This window comes from Actinia tenebrosa, unplaced genomic scaffold (assembly GCF_029948245.1).
Source record: "Actinia tenebrosa isolate PJP-AT-01 unplaced genomic scaffold, QUT_ActTen_1.0 PGA_scaffold8__29_contigs__length_14323225, whole genome shotgun sequence".
Taxonomy (NCBI): Eukaryota; Metazoa; Cnidaria; class Anthozoa; order Actiniaria; family Actiniidae; genus Actinia; species Actinia tenebrosa.
This window is the reverse complement of record NW_028292585.1, coordinates 12,522,750-12,542,985: the sequence shown is the minus strand read 5'-3', so window position 1 is coordinate 12,542,985 and position 20,236 is coordinate 12,522,750. Positions and strand designations below refer to the sequence as shown.

The 20,236-nt window shown below is 37.9% G+C and overlaps 2 protein-coding genes across 3 annotated transcripts; one reads left to right on the top strand and one right to left on the bottom strand.

Moving 5' to 3' along the window:
* Positions 1-3,393: 3,393 nt before the first annotated feature.
* On the top strand, positions 3,394-10,538 carry LOC148905204 (extracellular matrix protein 3-like). 2 transcript variants are annotated; one of them, XM_089040910.1, is made up of 9 exons: positions 3,394-3,651; positions 5,068-5,294; positions 5,407-5,521; positions 7,243-7,466; positions 7,804-7,909; positions 8,025-8,260; positions 9,195-9,230; positions 9,619-9,721; positions 9,905-10,538. In XM_089040910.1, the coding sequence occupies exons 1-9, from the start codon at positions 3,560-3,562 to the stop codon at positions 9,918-9,920; spliced, it is 1,155 nt and encodes a 384-aa protein (XP_088897036.1). In that variant the 5' UTR covers positions 3,394-3,559; the 3' UTR covers positions 9,921-10,538. The 2 variants fall into 2 exon arrangements, with proteins under 2 accessions (XP_088897036.1, XP_088897037.1); XM_089040911.1 differs by lacking the exon at positions 9,905-10,538 and having other exon boundaries at positions 9,164-9,230; positions 9,619-9,629.
* A 2,615-nt stretch (positions 10,539-13,153) lies between these two features.
* LOC148905203 (uncharacterized) lies at positions 13,154-16,502 on the bottom strand. Its single transcript, XM_089040906.1, has 2 exons — positions 15,027-16,502; positions 13,154-13,292 (listed from the first exon to the last, which is right to left on the bottom strand). Exon 1 carries the CDS (start codon positions 16,295-16,297, stop codon positions 15,062-15,064), a length of 1,236 nt encoding a protein of 411 aa, XP_088897032.1. The 5' UTR covers positions 16,298-16,502; the 3' UTR covers positions 13,154-13,292; positions 15,027-15,061.
* Positions 16,503-20,236: the final 3,734 nt, after the last annotated feature.

Here is a 20,236-nt window from a genome sequence, read left to right as displayed (position 1 = left end):
AGGGATGTGTGACAGGATGATGTGGTAAATACCATGTGCGACTGTTGTTCTTATTAGTTAACTCTTGTTCTGTTAGGACTCTTGCGTGGTTGTCCCGTATGTAAGTGTTCATAGTTTCTTTGTATTTTTCTAGGAGACGTGAGTCGCCAATGAGGCGTTTCTTCAGTGTACGAAGTCGTCTTTCAGGGTACGCGCGGTTGTTTGGTAATTTCAGATTTGGATCCTTCCAGGGTATACCAAGTTGATAGTGTCCATTGACTATCTTAACAGATGACTCCATCATACCGAGTGCTTTCTTGTCGTCAAGGGACATGGTTGTAGTCGAATCCGCCGTAGGTTCGTTGAAATCAGCATTGAACATTCGTTCAACTCGTTGATGCAGTAGTTCATCATCTTTACGTAAGAAATTAACAGTCACCTTGTTATTGTCAGTTGTACCGAGTGGACCCATCAGAGTCCACCCTAGCGGTGTGCGAACCGCATAGGGTTGACCTTTTGTACCTCTTCTATACTCGAGAACCCAGTGTGCTTCGGGGTAGTCACTACCGATTAGGATTGTCACTTCTTTATCGTCGAGATGAGGCAGTTCTATTCCGCTAAGGTGTGGCCATGATGCGATGTCGTCAGTTGTTGGAATGTTGTGATTCGAAATGGACAAAATATCCACAGTCCATACTTTATCAAGATCGATAACTTCATCTGAGTCGGTTCCTTTAACGATCAGCCTCACCTCTCTTCCTTGACGGGTTGATGTTTGACCATTTACAGTTGTAATAGAGAAGTTTGTTGTATTACCATGTAATCCGAGTTTGTTAGCAATACTGTCCGAGCACAGCGTGACATCCGAGCCATTATCGAGCAATGCGTATGTATTTATCGGTATTGTACCATCATCATAACTTACAGTCACTGGAAGGGTGCGCAGACTAACTTTATGTCCTTTTGCAGCTGAAGTTGAGTCACAATTACCTGAGGCTCCGGCCCCACTTACTTGACTGGGTTGACTGGGCTGACTGGGGTTAGTCTGCACAACATGAGATGTAGGAACAGCTGCTGCTTGATTTTTGTCGGTTTCGTCCTTAGGAGCTGGATGTAAGAAGGTGTGATGTTTATTGCCACAGCCTGAAACTCTGCACGTATTTTCACTTCTACAGTTGTTAGCAACATGGTTACGTCCGAGACAATTATGACAAAGTCTTGCTTGCATAGTAAACTCCTTCTTTTGCTGAGATGTTTTATTCTTAAATTGTTCGCAGCGTGCTAGCCTGTGTGACTCTGCGCACAGTGGACACTTGCTTGTAGACTCTCTTTGAGCAGACACAGGATTAGACTCTTGTTGAGGCACTTTATCACTAAACGTGGTGAGCGTTGTAGCTTTGGCTGTTGGAGGTGGGAAATTTGATCTTCTTACAGTGGTGGTCCTTACACGTGACGAGTTACTCTCTGGACTAGAACCAACAATCATACCGTACATAGTATTAGCAAGAGTAGCTCGTTCATCAACAAACCTTGTCAAATGTTCAAATGTAGGTTCAGTTCCTTGTCTGATCAGAACTCCTGCTACCTCAGCCCATTTACCTTGCAAGCGTACAGGTAAGCGTTTAACTACTTTAACAAGATTATCAGAACTATTGATATCTGCTTCGAATCCCATACTTGATAGAGTTAATTGACAGTTTTGCATTTGTGAAGCAAGCTTAGTTAAGCTTGACGCATCTGAGTTCTTTATCTGTGGGCCATTGACCAGGCGATTAACATAGGCATGTGCAATCACATGTTTTTGGCCATATCTTGAGTGGAGGATTACTTTAGCCTTGCTATATGCTGACTCCTTGTCAGGAATAATAATACAGTTCTTGATGGCTTCACGAGCACGTCCTGTACATTGATGGATTAAATAAGTAAGCCTGGAATCTGCATCTGTTAATTGACGTTCGATGTTTATTTCGAAGTTCTTTATAAATGTCCAGTAATTAATAGGGCTACCATCGAATGTCAAAAGTTCCTTTCTAGGCATTTCAAATCCAATCCTTAGAGACGATGCCATGAGTGACATAGCTTCTTGTTGTTGTTTAAGTAAATGTTCAAAATTCTTTCTTTCAACTGGTTCACTAGCATTAGATTTATACGACTTGTCTCCAGCTAAACTGTCAGCACTTAGTGGTTGATTTCTTTCTAACTCAGTGGAGTATCCATGTTGTGAATGTTGATTAATATAGGGAGTAGATGTTTGTACTTTTGATTGAGGCGTCAAAGGTTTCATAGGCGATAATTTGAAGCATGATGGTTCAAGCTCGTTATCCTGATTTGGGCGATAAGATGAATTAAAATGTCCAATCTTGGTTTGATAAGAGTCGTCAAAGTCCTTTTTATAACGAATAAGAGCGGCATATTCATCGGAAAATTTCAGTTTTTCTTCGACATCGGCGTCAGATTGTAGTTTAATTAGAATGTCCTCGTAAGAATGCAAACAGTTATTGTAAGCAGTGTCCAATTTCTGTTTAAGGTTCACGACTTGATAATAATTAGCCGAATCGTTCATTACGTCGTTCAGTTCTCTGTAAATTCTATTAAGATGTCCTAAATGACCTGACTTGGACTTCTTTAGATGATAAATTTCGTCGACTTTATGCTGTTCCAAGGTGTCGGTCATCTACATCTTCGTCAGCTGTAGACATGATTTATTTGCACTTGAACACTATACTAGCGTATGATTAATCCTTGGAGACTCGATTGAAGAAGTAAGATGTGGTCATAAGCTTGTTCAAAGTTGATAAACAGAATTGACGAGCTGATTCGCAAACATGAACACCCAGACATCGGCGGCGGCGTGAGAATCCTTTGTCGTAAATTCGTAGCAGAACAAGTTTCAGAAACTTAAATGTAGGCACTAAAAACGTTGAAACGCCCACTGGGTTGTTGAAACTATTTCTGTATTTAACTTGAATCAGTAGAAGAACAATAAGAAGAATAAGTTCACGGTAAGGTAAGTTGGGTAATTTGATCGAATGAATCGAGTGAGTTGAGTGAGTCGAGTGAGGTTTCTAAACAAAAACAAACAGAATATTACAAACTAATATGAATATAAGGAAAATAATGCACTAGTTACATACCTGACGGTTAAAAGTCCTACATAAATCTATGATACAAAAAAATAAACGAAAAATACTACGGATGATCTTGCACGTGTAAAACAAAACTCGAAAGTCAAAAACTACCGCGCAGGCCTGGGTCTGATTTACTTTTTTTGGTAATTTATGTTAATTCGTTGTTACATTGATTCTCTTGCTTGAAGTTTCTCTAGAAAGATATAAAAGTTTAACGACTCATCTAACATGCGCAAACTTGTTTCTTATTTGCAGCAACTTGTCTAAAATGCAGCATTTCGTCTATCATAGCACGAGCAACTTTCAACTTTCAACAATTCGCGTAACTAGCAAGATGTCCCTTATTGGCCACCGTACCCTTTGCTATATATAAACAAAACTACTTGAAGTTAACTTGATTTTCATAACAATTTTACTGAACAATTTTTTAAGATACATTTTGCTTCACGAGAATGTCGGCTACAGTCTACGAAGAACACGATAAATTTGTCAACTTGACGATCAGAAGAACGGGAGCAATCACTGTGTCAAACGCGTCTGTCATGTGAGTATATAAATAGAACTCGAGTAGCTTAATTTTATTTCACATCGATTTAGCCTACAACAAAACCTACCGACTTGTTTTTTTACGCTGACAAAGAGTTCAAAGCCCCAAACTGCCATTAGACTTAAGTATATTTTTCCTAAACAGTGTTCTACATACATGTATATATGTATGAGTAGAACGTTGACTTTACACCGATCAGGTACAGGCGGATAGGTAGGTGTTTAGGTGTGTAGGTAGGTAGTAGGTAGGAGTGTTGGTGTTAGTGTTGGTGTTGGTGTTGGTGTTCATTACACAGAATTGCCCATCAACTCTGGTCATTTCCAAATGAGAGATATTATTTGAAGAATGGTGGAGCATTTAAAAAAATAAACACTGTAATATCTCAATACTATTAAAAAGATTTGAAAAAGAATTGGAAAAAACGATTAAAAATATCTTTAAAGCAAAATTCGCGTGCATTTTCCCCAAATTGGGTATCAGTCTCCGCTCGGACAGCTTCTCGAACCAGTACCAAAATATATGCTGAGTTCGTGAGCAAATACGTCCGTTTTAAAGCGAGATCTGGAGACGAAATTATGGATATTAAGCGATAAATTAAAGAGGCCAAGTTTCTATGGCTATACAAATCGCGGCAAAAGTATGATTTCTTATGTCAAAAAAAGCACTGGAAAGTCTTCATTTTGGACTGTTTTGCTTTATTGGGTCAAAGTTAAAACTCCTGAAAAATCGCTACTTGCTTTCAGCTTCAAATAGAGCTGGATTTTGGAAGCAATCAAGCAATTCAGTTAATTTGAATGATTTTCTTCACGACGAACAGCAGGACCCGAACAAACTGCAGGAATGATAAATTTCCATACATATAAACACTACGAAACCTGAAATCGACCCACAACAAATCGCATGTTGGCAAATTGAATCACCAAAATAAATGGTAAGCTTATATTGTGTGGTTGTCATTCTTTAATATTCCTATGTTACTTTTCTTGCATTGACTTTCAATTTTCACAATGCGCTAAAACTTTCAATATTATGACTTTGCCTTATAAATATAAATGGCCGTGAGAGGAAAATCGATATTCGGAAACTGGAATCTAGTAATTTGTTCTCTAATTTCCCGGATGTGTCACTCAATTCTGTGCGATGTTGGTGTTGGTGTGGGTGTCGGTGTCTGTGTGGGTGTGGGTGTTGGTGTTGGTGTTAGTGTAAGTAGGTAGGTAGGTAGGTTGGTACATAGGTAGGTAGGTGAAATGGTAAGTAGGTAGATAAGATGAGTAGGTAGGTAATGATAATAGGTAGGTAATAAATAACAATAATTTATAAAAAAAACTTAATATTACGTGAATGTTTATGTAATATTTGCACAATACTCCACAATACTTCTACTCGCTTGCTAATACTCCATTTTTACTATAGCGTTAACACTTCGCCACAAACCGCCATTACTCCAGATGACTACACAGAACCGATTCTTAACCACCGCTTCTTTGTTGGGGAGATTGAAAAAGATATCTCAGTAAATATAGTCAACGATAGACTTGTAGAAGATGATCAGACGTTCCAGCTTTCATTGACTGGTGTTGATGGAAGTACCTTGTTCTCGGACTGTAAGACTTCTAATGTAACTATTGTCAGCAATGACGGTAAGAGCCAAATGTATTGGTTAATTTGAACAATATGGATGAAGTTCGTGTCTGAGTGACTTAAAGCTTGCTGACGGATCGAATGATTGATCTTTGAATGCTTTCATTTCAGTGAACATATTCTGCAGAGATCGGAGAGGACATCAAAGGTTTTACGAGAACAGACAAGGTCCTGTACTCATGGAGTTCACGCGAGAAGGATCTCTGCAATACAACCACACAATGAGGTATGGCTTGCAACATCAAAAATATTCTAAGCAGATTTTCATGCTTAGGGACAGAAAATATCGTCACTTTCATCTACGCGTGAACCATATACTCTGTTGTATAAAGTCGATCTCGTTGGAAATGGACAAACGTTGACGTTTTAGCCGACAAACCTTTAAGTTTCAATAGAGAGTTAAAATGTCTAGATGTCTGTTGATGCGAACGACGGTAAATACAGATAGAACCATAAGAAAAGGAAAACAAAGGCGCGCGCGGAAAAAAAATGTTTTAGCGCTTTTTTGATCGATTTTTTTTACTCTTTTGCATTATGGATTAGAGCGCATGCAGTAAAACCATAAAATAAAAACAAAGTTGATACTGACAAAAAGTAGCTATTTAAAGTGACTAATAGTTACTAGAACTCAACCAGAACATTTATTAAACAAAAGACACAAATGGTCTCTTGTGTATTTATCTTTGTATGATCAATGTGCTGGTTGAGTGCTAGCAACTATTCATCACTAAATAGCTTCTATTTGTTAGTATCAACTTTGTTTTTAGTTCATGGTTTTACTGCACGCTCTCTACTCAACTTGACCTCAAAAACATCAAAATAATCAAAGTAGATTTTTCCCCCGATTTTATTTTCACCGTTCAATTGGGCTACCCAAACGGTTCAGGCAGTGGTAGATCAATCCTATCGACTTTTTTTCTTAATCCTGATCAAAATCGCCTTTAGATAGACAATATGTTGGGTTAGGTACCAGGGGAAGTAACGACTAAAGTTAGCTAAAGACGCCATTAATTTATAACATTTAATATCTTATTGATTGATGATTCTTGACTTCCGTGTTTGGCAAAATTAGGCTCTTTCCAGGTGTATAGGAAATATATTTAAGTTAGAATGTCATGCGATCAGCATAGTTTGGGTTCCCTGTGGCACGTGATCCCACGTCCGCGTCTTCGCGCGTGGAAGAAGACCTCATGGCGCCAGTTAAAAATCTTTTCTTACTTTTTTTTATCCATTTTTCATCAGAAGACGCCAGGATGTAAGTAAATTTATGTTGTAATTTCAAGAAACTTTTCTCGATGATGACTTGAAGTAATTATTTTCTAGGTTTTACCACACATTGTAAGATTCTTTAAATAAAGTTTTGCGCGTTGAAGGACAGTGCCGTCTGAACAGCTCTAAAGGAGTATAGTAGGACAGATTCACTGTCATTGACTGTTACTGACCTGCAAAAAATTGGAACTCCCTTATTCAAAAAGCACTTTTACTGGATTACTAGAGTTATCTACATTTCCCAGAAATTTCATGGGTAATTTACGACTTATTTGATGGTTTCGTCTTCTCAGCGATCACCCTTGTCGTATTTTGCCTTGCACCTGGCGACAAATTAGTGTTCTAACAATATGATCATATTCATATCAATACCATGAGTTCAAAGTAGTTGTAATGGATCCTTCTCAACATTATCTTGAATACGCGGAGGCTAACATGGAAATTTAGATACAAAGAAAACGCCACTAATTCCAAAGATTAAACTTTTTTGTGTGTGTTTCCATGTTAGCCTCGCATCGATGGTAATCTTGAGAAGGTTCCATTGTTTTTTCATCTTTATATTTAAAGAATAAATATTTCGTTTGTTTTTACAGACCCTTCAATTTAGCGAAAGTAGATTTAGAGACGGACGCTGGGAATTACCACGAAGAATGTTGACTGTGAATGTTTGTATTTCAGAATCCGTACGCTTAATGGCACCGCCCAATCTGGTGAAGACTACATTGCTATCGATAAAACCTTAACATTCGCACCCAACCAGTCCAGCATAAGAGAAAATGTGGTGTTGGTGAATGATAACGTCCTGGAACCTGACGAGACGTTTAGCTTGTCTGTGACGTCATCAGATGACAGGGTTAACATGATATGTCCTGGTACCGAATTTACTATTATCAATGATGACAGTAAGTATGAGCGCCTTGCATGAGTGGAAAGTTGAAATTTGTACCCAAAGAAGAAAGCTTAAACGTATCGCAGCTGCGAAACAATGCCGTGCCACTGGTTTTAAAATTTGTAATGAAACTCTTTTTCTATCTATCGAACAAAATGGACGCCATTTCTTAAATTTTAATTTGTTTTCTTCGTTTCTTCGGCAAAATCTGTATCACTGTAACACTGGTGAACGGTGGCACTTCTCCGAATCCATCCCCCTCTCTTTAGATCTGTCACTGGAATATCAAGAGAGATATCGGGAAACCCATCCGTGCGTTTTTATCTTTTCTTTCGTATCACTTTGTATAGCTTTTATCAGATGTACTAACCAAAGCATTGTGGTCAGCGAGGGTAACAAAACCGTCTATTTTACTTTGAAAAGAGAAGGTGTCTTGAACATAACTTCTCCTATCTGGTAAGACACTGATTACCGCTCATTTCTATCTGCACTTGAATGACTTCTACTTCTAAAGATTTGAAATACTTGTAAAACTTTAAAGACTCGTAAAGCTATATTTTTGGTGTAACAGGTTTAGTACAAAAGACGGCACAGCATTTGATAAATCAGACTACAAGCCACAAAACCAAGTCAACAGAACCTTCCTTCCAGGTCAAGTGTACATGACGTTAAGCGTCGATCTGGTTGACGACGAGTACAAAGAAAATAATGAAAATTTCTCAGTCATCATTGGATCTCATGACCACGACACGACTCTTACGTCAGGAGACAAATGTGAACTTATTACCATCCAGGATGATGAACCAAGTAAGAGCGATTCTGTGATAAGCAAAGTGTTATTCATCTAGACTATTCACCCACCCATCCATCTATGGCTATCTACCAATCTGCTACGTATCCATCTTACCATCTATCTACCCATCCATCCATTACCTTTCCACCCATTTATACATTCATCCACCCATTTATCCAGCCATCCAGCCATCAATGCACTCAGTCAACCACCGACGCATTTATGCCTATTGATTTACCCAACAATCCATCAATCTCATCAATGAACCATCCGTTCACCCACTCACATGTATAAACCTCTACATATATCCTTCCATTCATCCTTCCATTTACCAAACTTCCAACCCACCCACCGATTCATCCTTCCATTCATCTACCCATCAATTCATAGCTCCGACTCAGACAATAGTGAACAAATCAACATTGCAGCAGTTTTTTCAATGTAATCAAGATCTTGTCCCACAAATAACTACAGATTATCCATTTTATAGAGTACTACAAGGATTACGAGGCAGTTTTCTATTGTTTTCACAGGACAGAAACTATTGCCTATTGAAATATTCAATTTTGAGCCCTCAGAGTTTTAAATTTTGAGCTATTCTAGATAATCTGTTAATCTTGTGGGACGTAGCAACGGTAAGTATGGGCAGTCGGAACCATGAATGCACTCAATCAACCACCAACACACCAATCAACACATGTATTCACCGAACCATCGATCCAATTCATCAAACCATCCATCTATCCACCTATCTCTCCTTGACTAATGATTAATAAACTATATTTTAGATCGTGGGTTCGAATCCCAGCGAGGTCGGAAATTAATTTTTCCGAATTTAATTCCAAGGGCTTTCGCCCGGAATAACCTCGTTCCCAAGCACTACAACTTACCTATATTATCTTCTACTATTTCATTAGTGCCACGCGGTCCACATACTCTATATTTTAGATCTTACTGAGGGAATGACAAAGCAACAAGCAGAAGGTAATGAAATATTATATTTCAATATGTCAAAGATTAAAGACGACAAATATGACATTGCCTAAATTATTTCCAGATGAGTTGGTCTACAGAATGAACTTGAGGTCAACCAATCAAAACTGAGAATTTAACATTTTCCTTGATTTTGCCAAGAGAACCCATGAAATACGAATTCTTCACTTTTTGAATTTATCCTAAACGCAAGTCGAACTCATAGCGGATTTCCTTTTCAATCCACAAAGAAATCTACATTATCTATATCCCTGCTCAGAAAATGCTAACGAAAAAAAAGTTGACCCATAATTCGTTTAGGGGAACGATGTCAACTCAGCAGGTCTCGAGACAGTACTTTTTTTATGAAGACTTCTTTAATTCGTTTTTTTTTTTTCAGCACTCCTCGCAAGACAGCGCAATCTCGAAATAATTATTGGAGTGGGCTTGGCAGTCATGGCTTTGGTTGTTCTAATAATGCTCATAATTTTCTTTTTCTTGTGGTAAGCACAAAAATCAACTTTATATCTATAAACAGCGTCTTGGGAAAATTCTGCAAACAAAATGAATATCTATATATTATCGATATATCGGGGATATTATGGGTAATTTTCAACTGGTTGAAAATCGCTGCAGGTATTTAAAGAAGTTGATCGTTTCTTTTTTTATTATTTTCTTCTTTGCAGCGTACGTGTGGCATGATCAAGTAGTTAAGAAACACTGAAAAGTGGAATCTATTGACTCAATGTATTCATGCACATCACCACACGTTCTCGGAATCTTCAGGGAATCGAAGACACCATGAAACAACCAATCACTACCCACTATATTGCTTATGGCACATCACGACACGATACCTTTAAGGAAATGAAGACACCATATAAACAACCAATCACTATCCACTATATTGCTTATGGCACATCACGACACGATACCTTCAAGAAAATGAAGACATCATATAAACAACCAATCACTACCCACTATATTGTTTATTGCACATCACATCAACACACTGTCGCGGTACATCCATGAAAATAGTCCCTTTCCCTGTGTGATCTTGAAAGGTAGCCGTGCCTTTGCATCGAAGCGAGACGAACGGTGAGCTTGCAATGATAGAGACCTTTTTTAACACATTGTTTTAACACCTTTCGTCTTACTTCCATGCAAAGGCGCGGCTACCTTTCAAGACGGCGCAGGCAACTGTGGTAATCGTTTGACCACCATTGGTGGGTCGTTGGCATTTAAGGACTTTTTTATAAATTGTCTCAGAAGTCTTAATATTGAGAATCTTAATTGTTTGAAATAAATGCTGGTCCTAGATTTTCAAACTCTAGTTATTTACAAGCTAAAAGTTAAAGTACCCCTAAATCAATATTTTCAGTTTATTGAACGGAGTGAATAGATGAGTGAATGGTAAAATATTTGATATGACTCGAGTGATGCATCTTGGATGCAGCTCTCGGAACCGATAAGCCGTCCATGAGGGGGATAAAGGTCACGGTTCCAGTCTTTCCTCGGCTAGATACATAGATTGTTAAATATATTCTGATTGACAAGCCTAGCACGAAAAATAACCCAAGGTAAAGCATTCCATGCTTTTTTAATATCGAAAGAAGGGCCAAGAACGCAATGGGAAGCTATCAGCATCGGCGCCCAAAGACTCGCGAAGATAAATACGAGAAGTAAACATGTTTTTAAGAATCCGCGCTTTTGATAGTGTTACCCTGGTTCGATTGAACTCGTGTGCTGCTTTTTTTTAAAAAAATTTACTTTATATTCAGTTAACGGCAGACCAATTTCATTAACGAGAATCGCTATTTGACCTGCACTTTCAACCTCTGGACAAAGATCTAAACAAAGGTAACGAAAAACCGCCCCCAAACGCCTGCTAAGCAAGCTATCAACACGATAGTATCATGTTCTTTGCCACGGCGCTTTATGATCCACAACTGATAGTGCTCTTCCACTTCTTAATATATTAGAAATTCTCACCCTTCAAAATATCTATAAAGTACCTATTCTTACATTCACTCACGACTGGTATAAAAAAAATCCCCAAGTGTATTTGATGTTTTGTTTTCAATATGCAAACAATGTACATTCCTATAACACTAGACATGCATCAAAACAAAATTTACACAAACCAAAAGTTAAAATAAATACTGGAAAGAAAACAGTTCGTTTTATGGTAACAGAATTCTGGAAAGAAATTCCTAATCATTTAAAAAACCTTTAAGCATTTATTAATAAAAAGTTGAGAAACCATGAGACTCGCCCCATGTAAGGGAATCCGGACTTATGGTGGATTCCGGATTCCAAGCGCTGGATTCCGGATTCCGAAAGCCTGGATTACAGATTCCAAGGTTCTGGATTCCGGATTCCAAAACTTTTGTATTGCGGATTCCGGATTCCATATCGTTAATTTTCAGATACTTTCTCTGAAAATTATATTTGATGTACTTGCCAGTATAAGTAGAATTAAAAAATTAAACGAGGCTTACCTGTAAGGTGAAGTTTGATTGGGATTCTACCTCCTCATTCTTGCATAGAGAGATCACGTGCCCACCCCATTGTCTGGTGTATACCCACCCATTTCTTGGGATAACATGGGCCCGCTTTAAAGGATGAACTTCACTACGCATGCGCTATCTCACGTGATCTCTCTATGCAAGAATGAGGAGGTAGAATCCAAATCAAACTTCACCTTACAGGTAAGCCTCGTTTAATTTTTTAATTCTACCTCCTCATTTGCATATTCGAGATCCCGTGAGACTTCAAAGCTACGTGGGCCCGTGTCAATGTACCCTTCAGTAGGGAAACACACAATAACCTCAAATGGAAACATTTTAATATGAAATTAATTGAACATTTTTGTCATCTTTATAAAGCACAGCTTAAAACTGAGCTTCCATAACAATTGTCTGGTTTAATGTCTTTCTTGTAAAAAATAGCAAATGTACATTGTGATGACCATCCTGCAGCTTCCATAATTGTTTCTAATGGCACTCCACTGCGATAAGCAGCCGAGGTTGATGCTGACCTGGTGCTATGTGGTAGGAATGTTTTAACATCTATGCCTGATTGTGCCATTACTGTTTTGACCCATCTAGAAATAGTGTTTCTGGTAACAGGCTGAAAAGGCTTGTTATAACTGAGAAAGAGCCTTGTGTTCTGTGGCCTTCGGATAGTTTCTGTTTTAGCTATGTAAGCTTTTAGGTAAGTCACTACACAAAGTCTCCTGTCTGCAGGGAAAACAGGAAGCACCAGTATTGGTGGTTGCTTTCCAGGTTTGGATTGTTTTATAAGTCCATCTAGAAAAAACTTGTAGGAAGACTTCCCTTTTGAAACATGTTGAAGGTCCATCATGTGCACTGATTGGCATCTTTGACCAGTAACTAACATACATAACATAACTAGCTTGAGAGTGAGTAACTTTAAATCCAACTTTGAGGCAGGACTCCATGTTTTTAATAAATCTAGCACCTTGCAGACATCCCAAGTTGAGTGATATCTTGGACGAGGTGGTCTGGTCTGAAAAGTTCCTTTGACAAATCTTCTAATTAGAGGATGTTCTCCAACACTCGAAGTACTATCGGCAAGCTCAACAGTTGCCGACAATGCTGATTTGGCAGTGTTAATTGCTGAGTAACTGCTTCCAGAGTCATATAGGTGTGTTAAGAACTCAATTATATTAGCTACAGTTGGATAAATGGGATCTTGATTTCTTTCTGCTGTGTATCTCCTCCATTTATCCAAATAAACTCTGTACTGTTTTGTTGTTCCTGTTCGCCATGACGAGAGGATAATTTCACAAGCTCTTTCTGAAATGTTCTGTTGTTGGAGTCGTCCCCTGATAAAAGGCATGCCATCAGTTTCAATTTTGGCCACAATGGGTGAATCAGTTTTCTGTTGTGTGGTAATTGTAGCACAAATTTGTCTCTTGGAAGCAACACTGGTCGCTGGATTAACATGTGTAACATCTTTGGAAACCAGACTTGGGTCCGCCACAATGGTGCTATCAGCAAGGCTTGAGCTCGGTCTTCCTGGAGCTTTTGAAGAACTTTGGTCAACATGCTGAATGGTGGAAATAAATAAACATACTTATTTTTCCAACTTAAACAAAATGCATCTATTGCCATGGCTTCAGGATCAGCACGCCATGATACAAAAGGCTTGAATTGATAATTGTTTCGGGAGGCAAATAAGTCTATTTCTGGCCTCCCCCAGAGTTCTATTAGCTGTTTGAAAACAGTGGGACGAAGTTGCCATTCTGTTCTATCTGTAAATTTTCTGCTCAACCGATCAGCTATTTCATTTTGTATTCCGGGAATGTGTGTCGCACTGAGCCATATATTTTTTGAAATACACCACAACCAGATTTCACGATCTACTTTGTTGCAAGCCAAAGAGTGAGTTCCACCCATATTATTAATAAATGTTACTGCTGTGACATTATCTAGTTGTAAATGTATGTGTACATTTTTCTCATTGCTACACAGAGACTGTAGTCCTAATTTAGCAGCTTCAAGTTCAAGACAATTTATATGTTTGGTTTGTTCATGTGCAAGCCATCTACCTCCTGCACAGTCCTTTCCTTGGCGGTGTGCACCCCACCCTTCCAGGGAGGCATCAGTGGTAAGGGTGAAGTCTGGGTTGTTGTGGGAAATTTTCTTAGTAAATTTGTAATGGTTTCCTAACCACCATTTAATGTCTTCTCTAGCTGAGTTAGAGAATTGTATTAAGGCCTCAAAATCACCTCTGCTATTTTTGAGTTCCTCAATTTTTTTCAATTTCAAGTTGTTTGTAGAAAAGTGGTCCAAATTCCACTCCAACAGAACAAGAAACTAAAGTTCCAATAAGTTTAGCTGCTTCTCTTATTGTACATGTTTTATTATCCAAAATGGTTTTACCAAGGACTCTAATATTTTTAATTTTTTCCTGTGTGAGACTGACTGTCATGTCAATAGAGTCTAATATGAACCCCAAATGCTCTAAAATTTGGGTTGGTCGGGTTACCGATTTTTCCTCTGAGACCTGAAACCCCAGGTCTCTAAACAGATCATAAGTTTCATTTATATTATTCATGCACTGATCATATGACGTTCCCAATAAAAAACTATCGTCTAGGTAACCACTTGAGATATGTCCTCTGCTCCGCAAAGTGGAATACACTGGCTTCATGAGTTTTGTAAATATTCTCGGTGCAGAGCTAAGACCATTTGGTAGTGTGATATATTTGTATAATTGGTTTCCCACCTGAAATTTTAGGTATTTCTGGGATTTTTGGTGGATAGAAACTGAATAATAAGCATCAGTTAAGTCCAGAGATGCCATGAAACAATTCCGTTCCATTACATTTATACAGGACTGTATTGTGTCCATTTTAAAATGAACTGGTAAAATATTTTTATTCAGTTTTTTGAGATTTAATATCAATCTGAATTTTCCATTCTTTTTTGTTCGTAAAAACACTGGTGAAATAAACTCTTCTCTTTCGTGTTCACATTTTTCTATGACTTGTTTGTCTAATAGCTCATCTACTAGTGTATGAAGAGCTTTCTCTTCAACTGATTGAAGTTTTGGTTGTCTCAAAGGAGTTGTTTGTACTGGTGGTGAAATGAAATCAACTTCGTACCCTGTTACAATATTTAGGATTGTTTTGTCAGAAGTTAGCTTTTTCCATTCATTTTCATGAAATTTAAGACGGCCAGCTGGCAAAACTTGGTTTTTGGTCAGTGTATTCTCACTTTGCAGAACAGATTTCTCTGTTTTAAATGCAATATGATCATTTTCCTCAAGGTTGCTTACCTTAACAAGAGGAATAGAGATATGTAAACTTGAATTCACTTGCGAGGCTGATACTGGGATTGGTTTTTCTGATTTCGGTACCCTGTGTATCCGCTTCTTTGCCTTCCAGTAGAGCCTCTGCCCCGGCTTAAAAAAGGAAACCTTCTCTGATCTGACCTCGCATATTGGCTGCCATTTGAGTTCTGTCTCTTGTAGTTATTGTGTTTCGAGGTAATTTTAGATGTGACCTTGCTGGCCTCCGTCAAATCCTTTACTGATTTGCCTAGCTCAGTTCCAAATAGCAGATCTTTAACAGGGTTTTGATCGCTACACAGCAAACGATATTCAGATTTCATATCTGATTTGAACAAAGCTCTTCTTCGCAAGTCAATTTCATGCGAAGCATCGCTTAACAGTGACAGACTGTCTGAAAGAGTCTGCAGTGTGTTTGTTGTCATGTCCGCCATTTCGGCTGGAATGTTCTTATCTTTTTCAGCTTTCATAAAGTCACTTAGCACTTTAGCTACTGCCGTTATTCCTTTAAGAAGAGGTTTCTGTGCTTTTTGTAGCATAACATCCTCTGTTTTTACTTCCTTTCTCACACTATTGAAGATCTCAGGGTTTACTCGAACGACCTCTAGTCGCTGACAGTTTCCTGGCGTGGGTAATTTCTCCACCAGCTCTTCGCGCGAGTCTTTGCTGGCGCCTTTGCTTAGAAGTTCTGTCAATAATTCGGCCAAATCCGAGTCGAGATCTTCTCCATTGTGTAGTGGTTTATTTACCACTTTCGCCATGCCGGCGAGAACCACATTCAGTTCTTTCTTGGGTTTTTTCCTGGGAGGTTCGCCTTCCTCCTCCCCGCCATTGTTTTCGTTGGCGGGCGATTCACTGTCACTTTCTGACAACTCATCAACAGCCTGGTTATAATTATCGTAGGCTGTTTTTATCTCAGTAATTACTGGTGTAAGGCTAGCTAAAGATCCAGTAATGTTTGCTAGTTGTTGTTTGATGTCATCTACATCTTCGGCCAGCAAGGTATTTTCGGTTTGGTCTTTGCTTGATTTTGGCGCCAAACTTTTCGAGTGGCCATCTTCTGGCTGTTTGTCTTTGGGACTCGTGGGATTTTCTCCCGTCTTATGACTTTTTTCGAGCCCTTTTCCCTTTCGGGAAGTTTTTTCGACAGTATTCTTTCCCTTTCGGGATTCTTTCATGGTGGTTAAACCACTGGTGGTTTCTGATCTTTTTGCAAGACTTTCGCCTTGACGCTTATTGGCCTCATGGCCTTGCTCCATTCTTCAGAAGTTCTTGCCAAAACACGAACTGAGAGTTCCCTCGGGACGATGGAAGTCGGTAGACACCTATTTCTCTAAGAAAATCGTGGTTCTTCTTAAAATCTTTTCCGAAACAAAACGTGGACTTTTCTTCACTGAACGCAAACGCAAGATGAACTTCACTACGCATGCGCTATCTCACGGGATCTCGAATATGCAAATGAGGAGGTAGAATCGTCTATCAATTAAATCAGCATCCGATGACATATATTCTTGGTGGAGATATTACACAGTGGGGGAGGGGCTACATCGGTTCAGTCTAGGTCGAGACGATAGCATTTGAGTGTATACTTTGAATTTCAAAGTAGAGGATTCCGGATTCCAAAAGAGTGGATTCCGGATTCCATCATAAACTGGATTCCGGATTCAAAGGCCAGGATTCCGGATTCCAAAGTACTGGACTCCGGATTCCAAAGCCTAAAATTTCGTGGATTCCGGATTCCAAATTCCCTTACATGGGGCGAATGAGATCAATTGACAGGAATTTTCATTCCTCATAAAAGTATTTAATACTTTTTGTTTTCCTAACATATAATATGCGTTTTCTTACCTTGCCTATTTATAGTGGAGCTCCCGCGCGGGCCGAAGGCCCGCGCAAGCGGAGCCCCATACTTAAGAAAAAATAGTAAACCATCGAGATGATTTTTCAAGGTTTGGCTGACGTCACTTCCGTACGTACGTCCGTCCGTCCGGGCGTGTACACAACACAGGAATCTCGCTTGATATCAAAGCAAAACTACTCACAAATGTGGCTTGATCTCAAATGCACAGAAAAAATCGCTTTAGGACAAGTTATAGACCAAAAACAATTTTTAAAAAACTTTCATGTAGTCAAAGATGGATCAAGAAGTGTTCTTCAAGAATTCAGGTGTGTGTTTTTTAGCAAACAATCGTATATATACATTTTTTTTTTTGACAAGCATTTTTCTCGACGAATCGAGAAATCAAAGACTTTCTCTCAAAACGTTTTATATTTCTATCGATAAGATTAATTTATTTTAATGCTGGAGGAAATATAACATGAAGAGCATATTACAACAAATATTCGTCCTTTATTTAGCTTTGTAAATCTTTAACAATTCGGTTGTTTTTAACCAGCTATCGTATGTTCAAGAAAAAGCTTTGTTCGCCTCCTATCGCGGGGTCCAGTCGGCAAAACAAAGAAGACTTTTAGATATCTTTCTACACGGATAATTTATTTAATCATTAAATGAAATATAAATTTTTACCAAATATTCAACTGTTTGTTAAGCTGTTCGAGCAAGTATGATTATAAAAATCAGCTTAAATTTGTGTTGTTGAAAGATGTTATTGTATTAAGACCTACCAGACTTTCACTCTAAAAAGCTGAAAAATATTCAAAAACATTTACAAACGCCAATTTACTGCCAAAGAAATGAGTCATTTTGTATTTTGCATTGCCTTTTGCATTATTTTTATTTTGTCTCAGTTGTTCTTGTCAACTGTTTAAATGAATGTAAGTTCTGTTTTTTTAAGTAAACCTCATTTCTTGCTCACCTTAACCAGTTTTCAAGTCTGTTTTTTGGTCTTGATTTGTCCTAAATCTCCAGGTTTTCAATTTCAATGAAAGACATCCGAGGTAAATTTCACTAAACTTGATATTGTATTGGATTATCTGTAGTTAGCTTTCGTTTTTCTTTAAGTAAAAGAGATTCAAAGCCTAAAACTGTAGGCCTTGGAAAACTTTTTGTCGAAGAATCTTCCAAGAACAAAACTAGCCCCTGGGGGTGGTGGTAAGTTTTGTACAAAATTCCTAAGTGGGAGAGTATACTCGCGCAAAAAAAAAAAAAAAAACAAAAAAAAAAACAAAAACGATGTAGTGCATTTTGATTCGATTTCACTGCATGGTTTTTATTATGGGAGAAATTATCATCATTTCGAATAAAAAATAATTGAAGATTTTTCCCCCGATCTTATTTTTACCTTTAATAATAATAATGATAATAATTTATTGACTTATATTGCGCTGCTTCAATAAAATTATCAGCAGCGCATTACAATATATATGATATAAAATAAATCTAATCTAATTCACTAAAATTATAATATAAATAAGTATTGTAATCACAATCGAAATTATATATAATAAAAAATATATATATATACACATATACACACACACTCATATATATAAATACATATATAATAATATTAGGAACTAATCTAAACGAAATACCAATAAAAATCATAAAAATATAACTATATACATAAAATAATATCATGTCCCAACTTTGTGGATGCTCTCTGGATTACATAATATATTTCAAATCACCTAATTGTATGCCAGGCTAAAAACAAAGTTTTCAAATGACGCTTAAATGTGTTAATATCAGTTATTGCGCGCAATTCAAATGGAAGGTCATTCCAAAGTGCAGGCGCAGCTGCAACAAACGCTCTATCCCCTAAGGTGGCCCGTGTGCGAAAACTAGGATAAGCTAGCAATATTCCTGTAGATGAACGCAGATTGTAGTTGCCTTGACTCTTGATTGAAATCAATTCTTTTGGGTACGGTGGCGCGAGACCATGAATGGCCTTAAATGCGAATAGCAGTATCTTAAAGTGTATACGGTACCTAACTGGTAGCCAATGCAGCTCGCGCATCAGAGGCGAGATATGACAAAACCGCGGGGCGCAGCATACCAACCTTGCCGCAGTATTCAAAACTCGTTGCAATTTATGCAAATACTTTGCAGGTAAACCATATAACAAACTGTTACAGTAATCAACGCGTGATGTTACAAATGCATGCACCAAAGCTTTTGTGTCCTCTGGACTTAAAAACTTACGTATGCGGTTGATATTATGCAGATGGTAGAAAGCCGCACCAGAAACTTTACTGATATGAGTATTCATGTTGAAAGTGCTATCAAACCAGGCCCCTAAATTCCTTACTACTGGTTTTGCTTCGATATATGAGTTACCAACTAGTATACTATCAATATCTACCTTAGCTAGTTGTTGCATAGTACCTAGTAAAAGAAATTCAGTCTTATCGTCGTTTAACATCAGACGATCTCTAATCATCCAGTTCTTTAAGTCTGTGATGCATGCACGCATCACACATCACTTTCAGTTTCATTCAAATTGTTCTCCCTGTGCGTGACTTCCGTATCGGGAGCTCCGCTTTTAGGCAGTGCCTAAATATATATATTATCCTAATTTTGTATTCAATCTTTCTCTGTTTTCATTGCTTCTAACAATCCCATCCTTATATTTTCTATTTAATATATACTTACTGAATTACTTTGTCATTGCCATTATCAAAAATTACCTTTCAAATGGCTAGAGTCTAACTAGAAAACTCCCCAGTTTATTTAGGCTCAAGCATAATTTATTTGTATTGTAAAATAGTAATAATTATCTCGTGATATGTAAATGTAATAATAGTTCATTTTTGTAAATATAATTAATTGTAATAATCGTGCAAAAAATAAAATTGAATTGAAATTGAATTGCAGCCATGTTAGATGAACAATACGATTGTGAAATCTAAGATTAAAATGCTACTTTAAACCTAATTTTTACAATAATTGGCGTCGAGCTTTCGACCTATGTCTAGGCCGCCGTCTTTAGAACTATTAAAATGCTGTTCGTTACAAATGAAATAGCAAACAGAAGGGAGTACGTGTGCGAGACTAAAAGACACACATGCACAACCAAGTAGATAGCTTCTAAGAACAAGGATCAATAAAATGGGCAGACAGTTCAGAGATCAGTTGCCAAGATTGAACCGGCGAGAGGGAATAAGAATGGATAGTCAGAACGCATCTCACGCATAGCTTGTGTACCAGCTATTCATTCTTCGTAAAATTTCGCATTTTCATTCTTACTTCAGGCCCTAAATAAATAATTTCTAGCTGGGTACCACACGGATTTGAT

Excerpts from the sequence above, each read along its gene's own strand:
- LOC148905204 (XM_089040910.1), top strand. The coding sequence starts at position 3,560 with ATGTCGGCTACAGTCTACGAAGAACACGATAAATTTGTCAACTTGACG. Across the intron at positions 5,522-7,242 it reads CAATACAACCACACAATGAG|AATCCGTACGCTTAATGGCA; the intron begins GTATGGCTTGCA and ends TTTGTATTTCAG. Across the intron at positions 7,910-8,024 it reads AACATAACTTCTCCTATCTG|GTTTAGTACAAAAGACGGCA; the intron begins GTAAGACACTGA and ends TTGGTGTAACAG.
- LOC148905203 (XM_089040906.1), bottom strand. The coding sequence starts at position 16,297 with ATGGAGCAAGGCCATGAGGCCAATAAGCGTCAAGGCGAAAGTCTTGCA.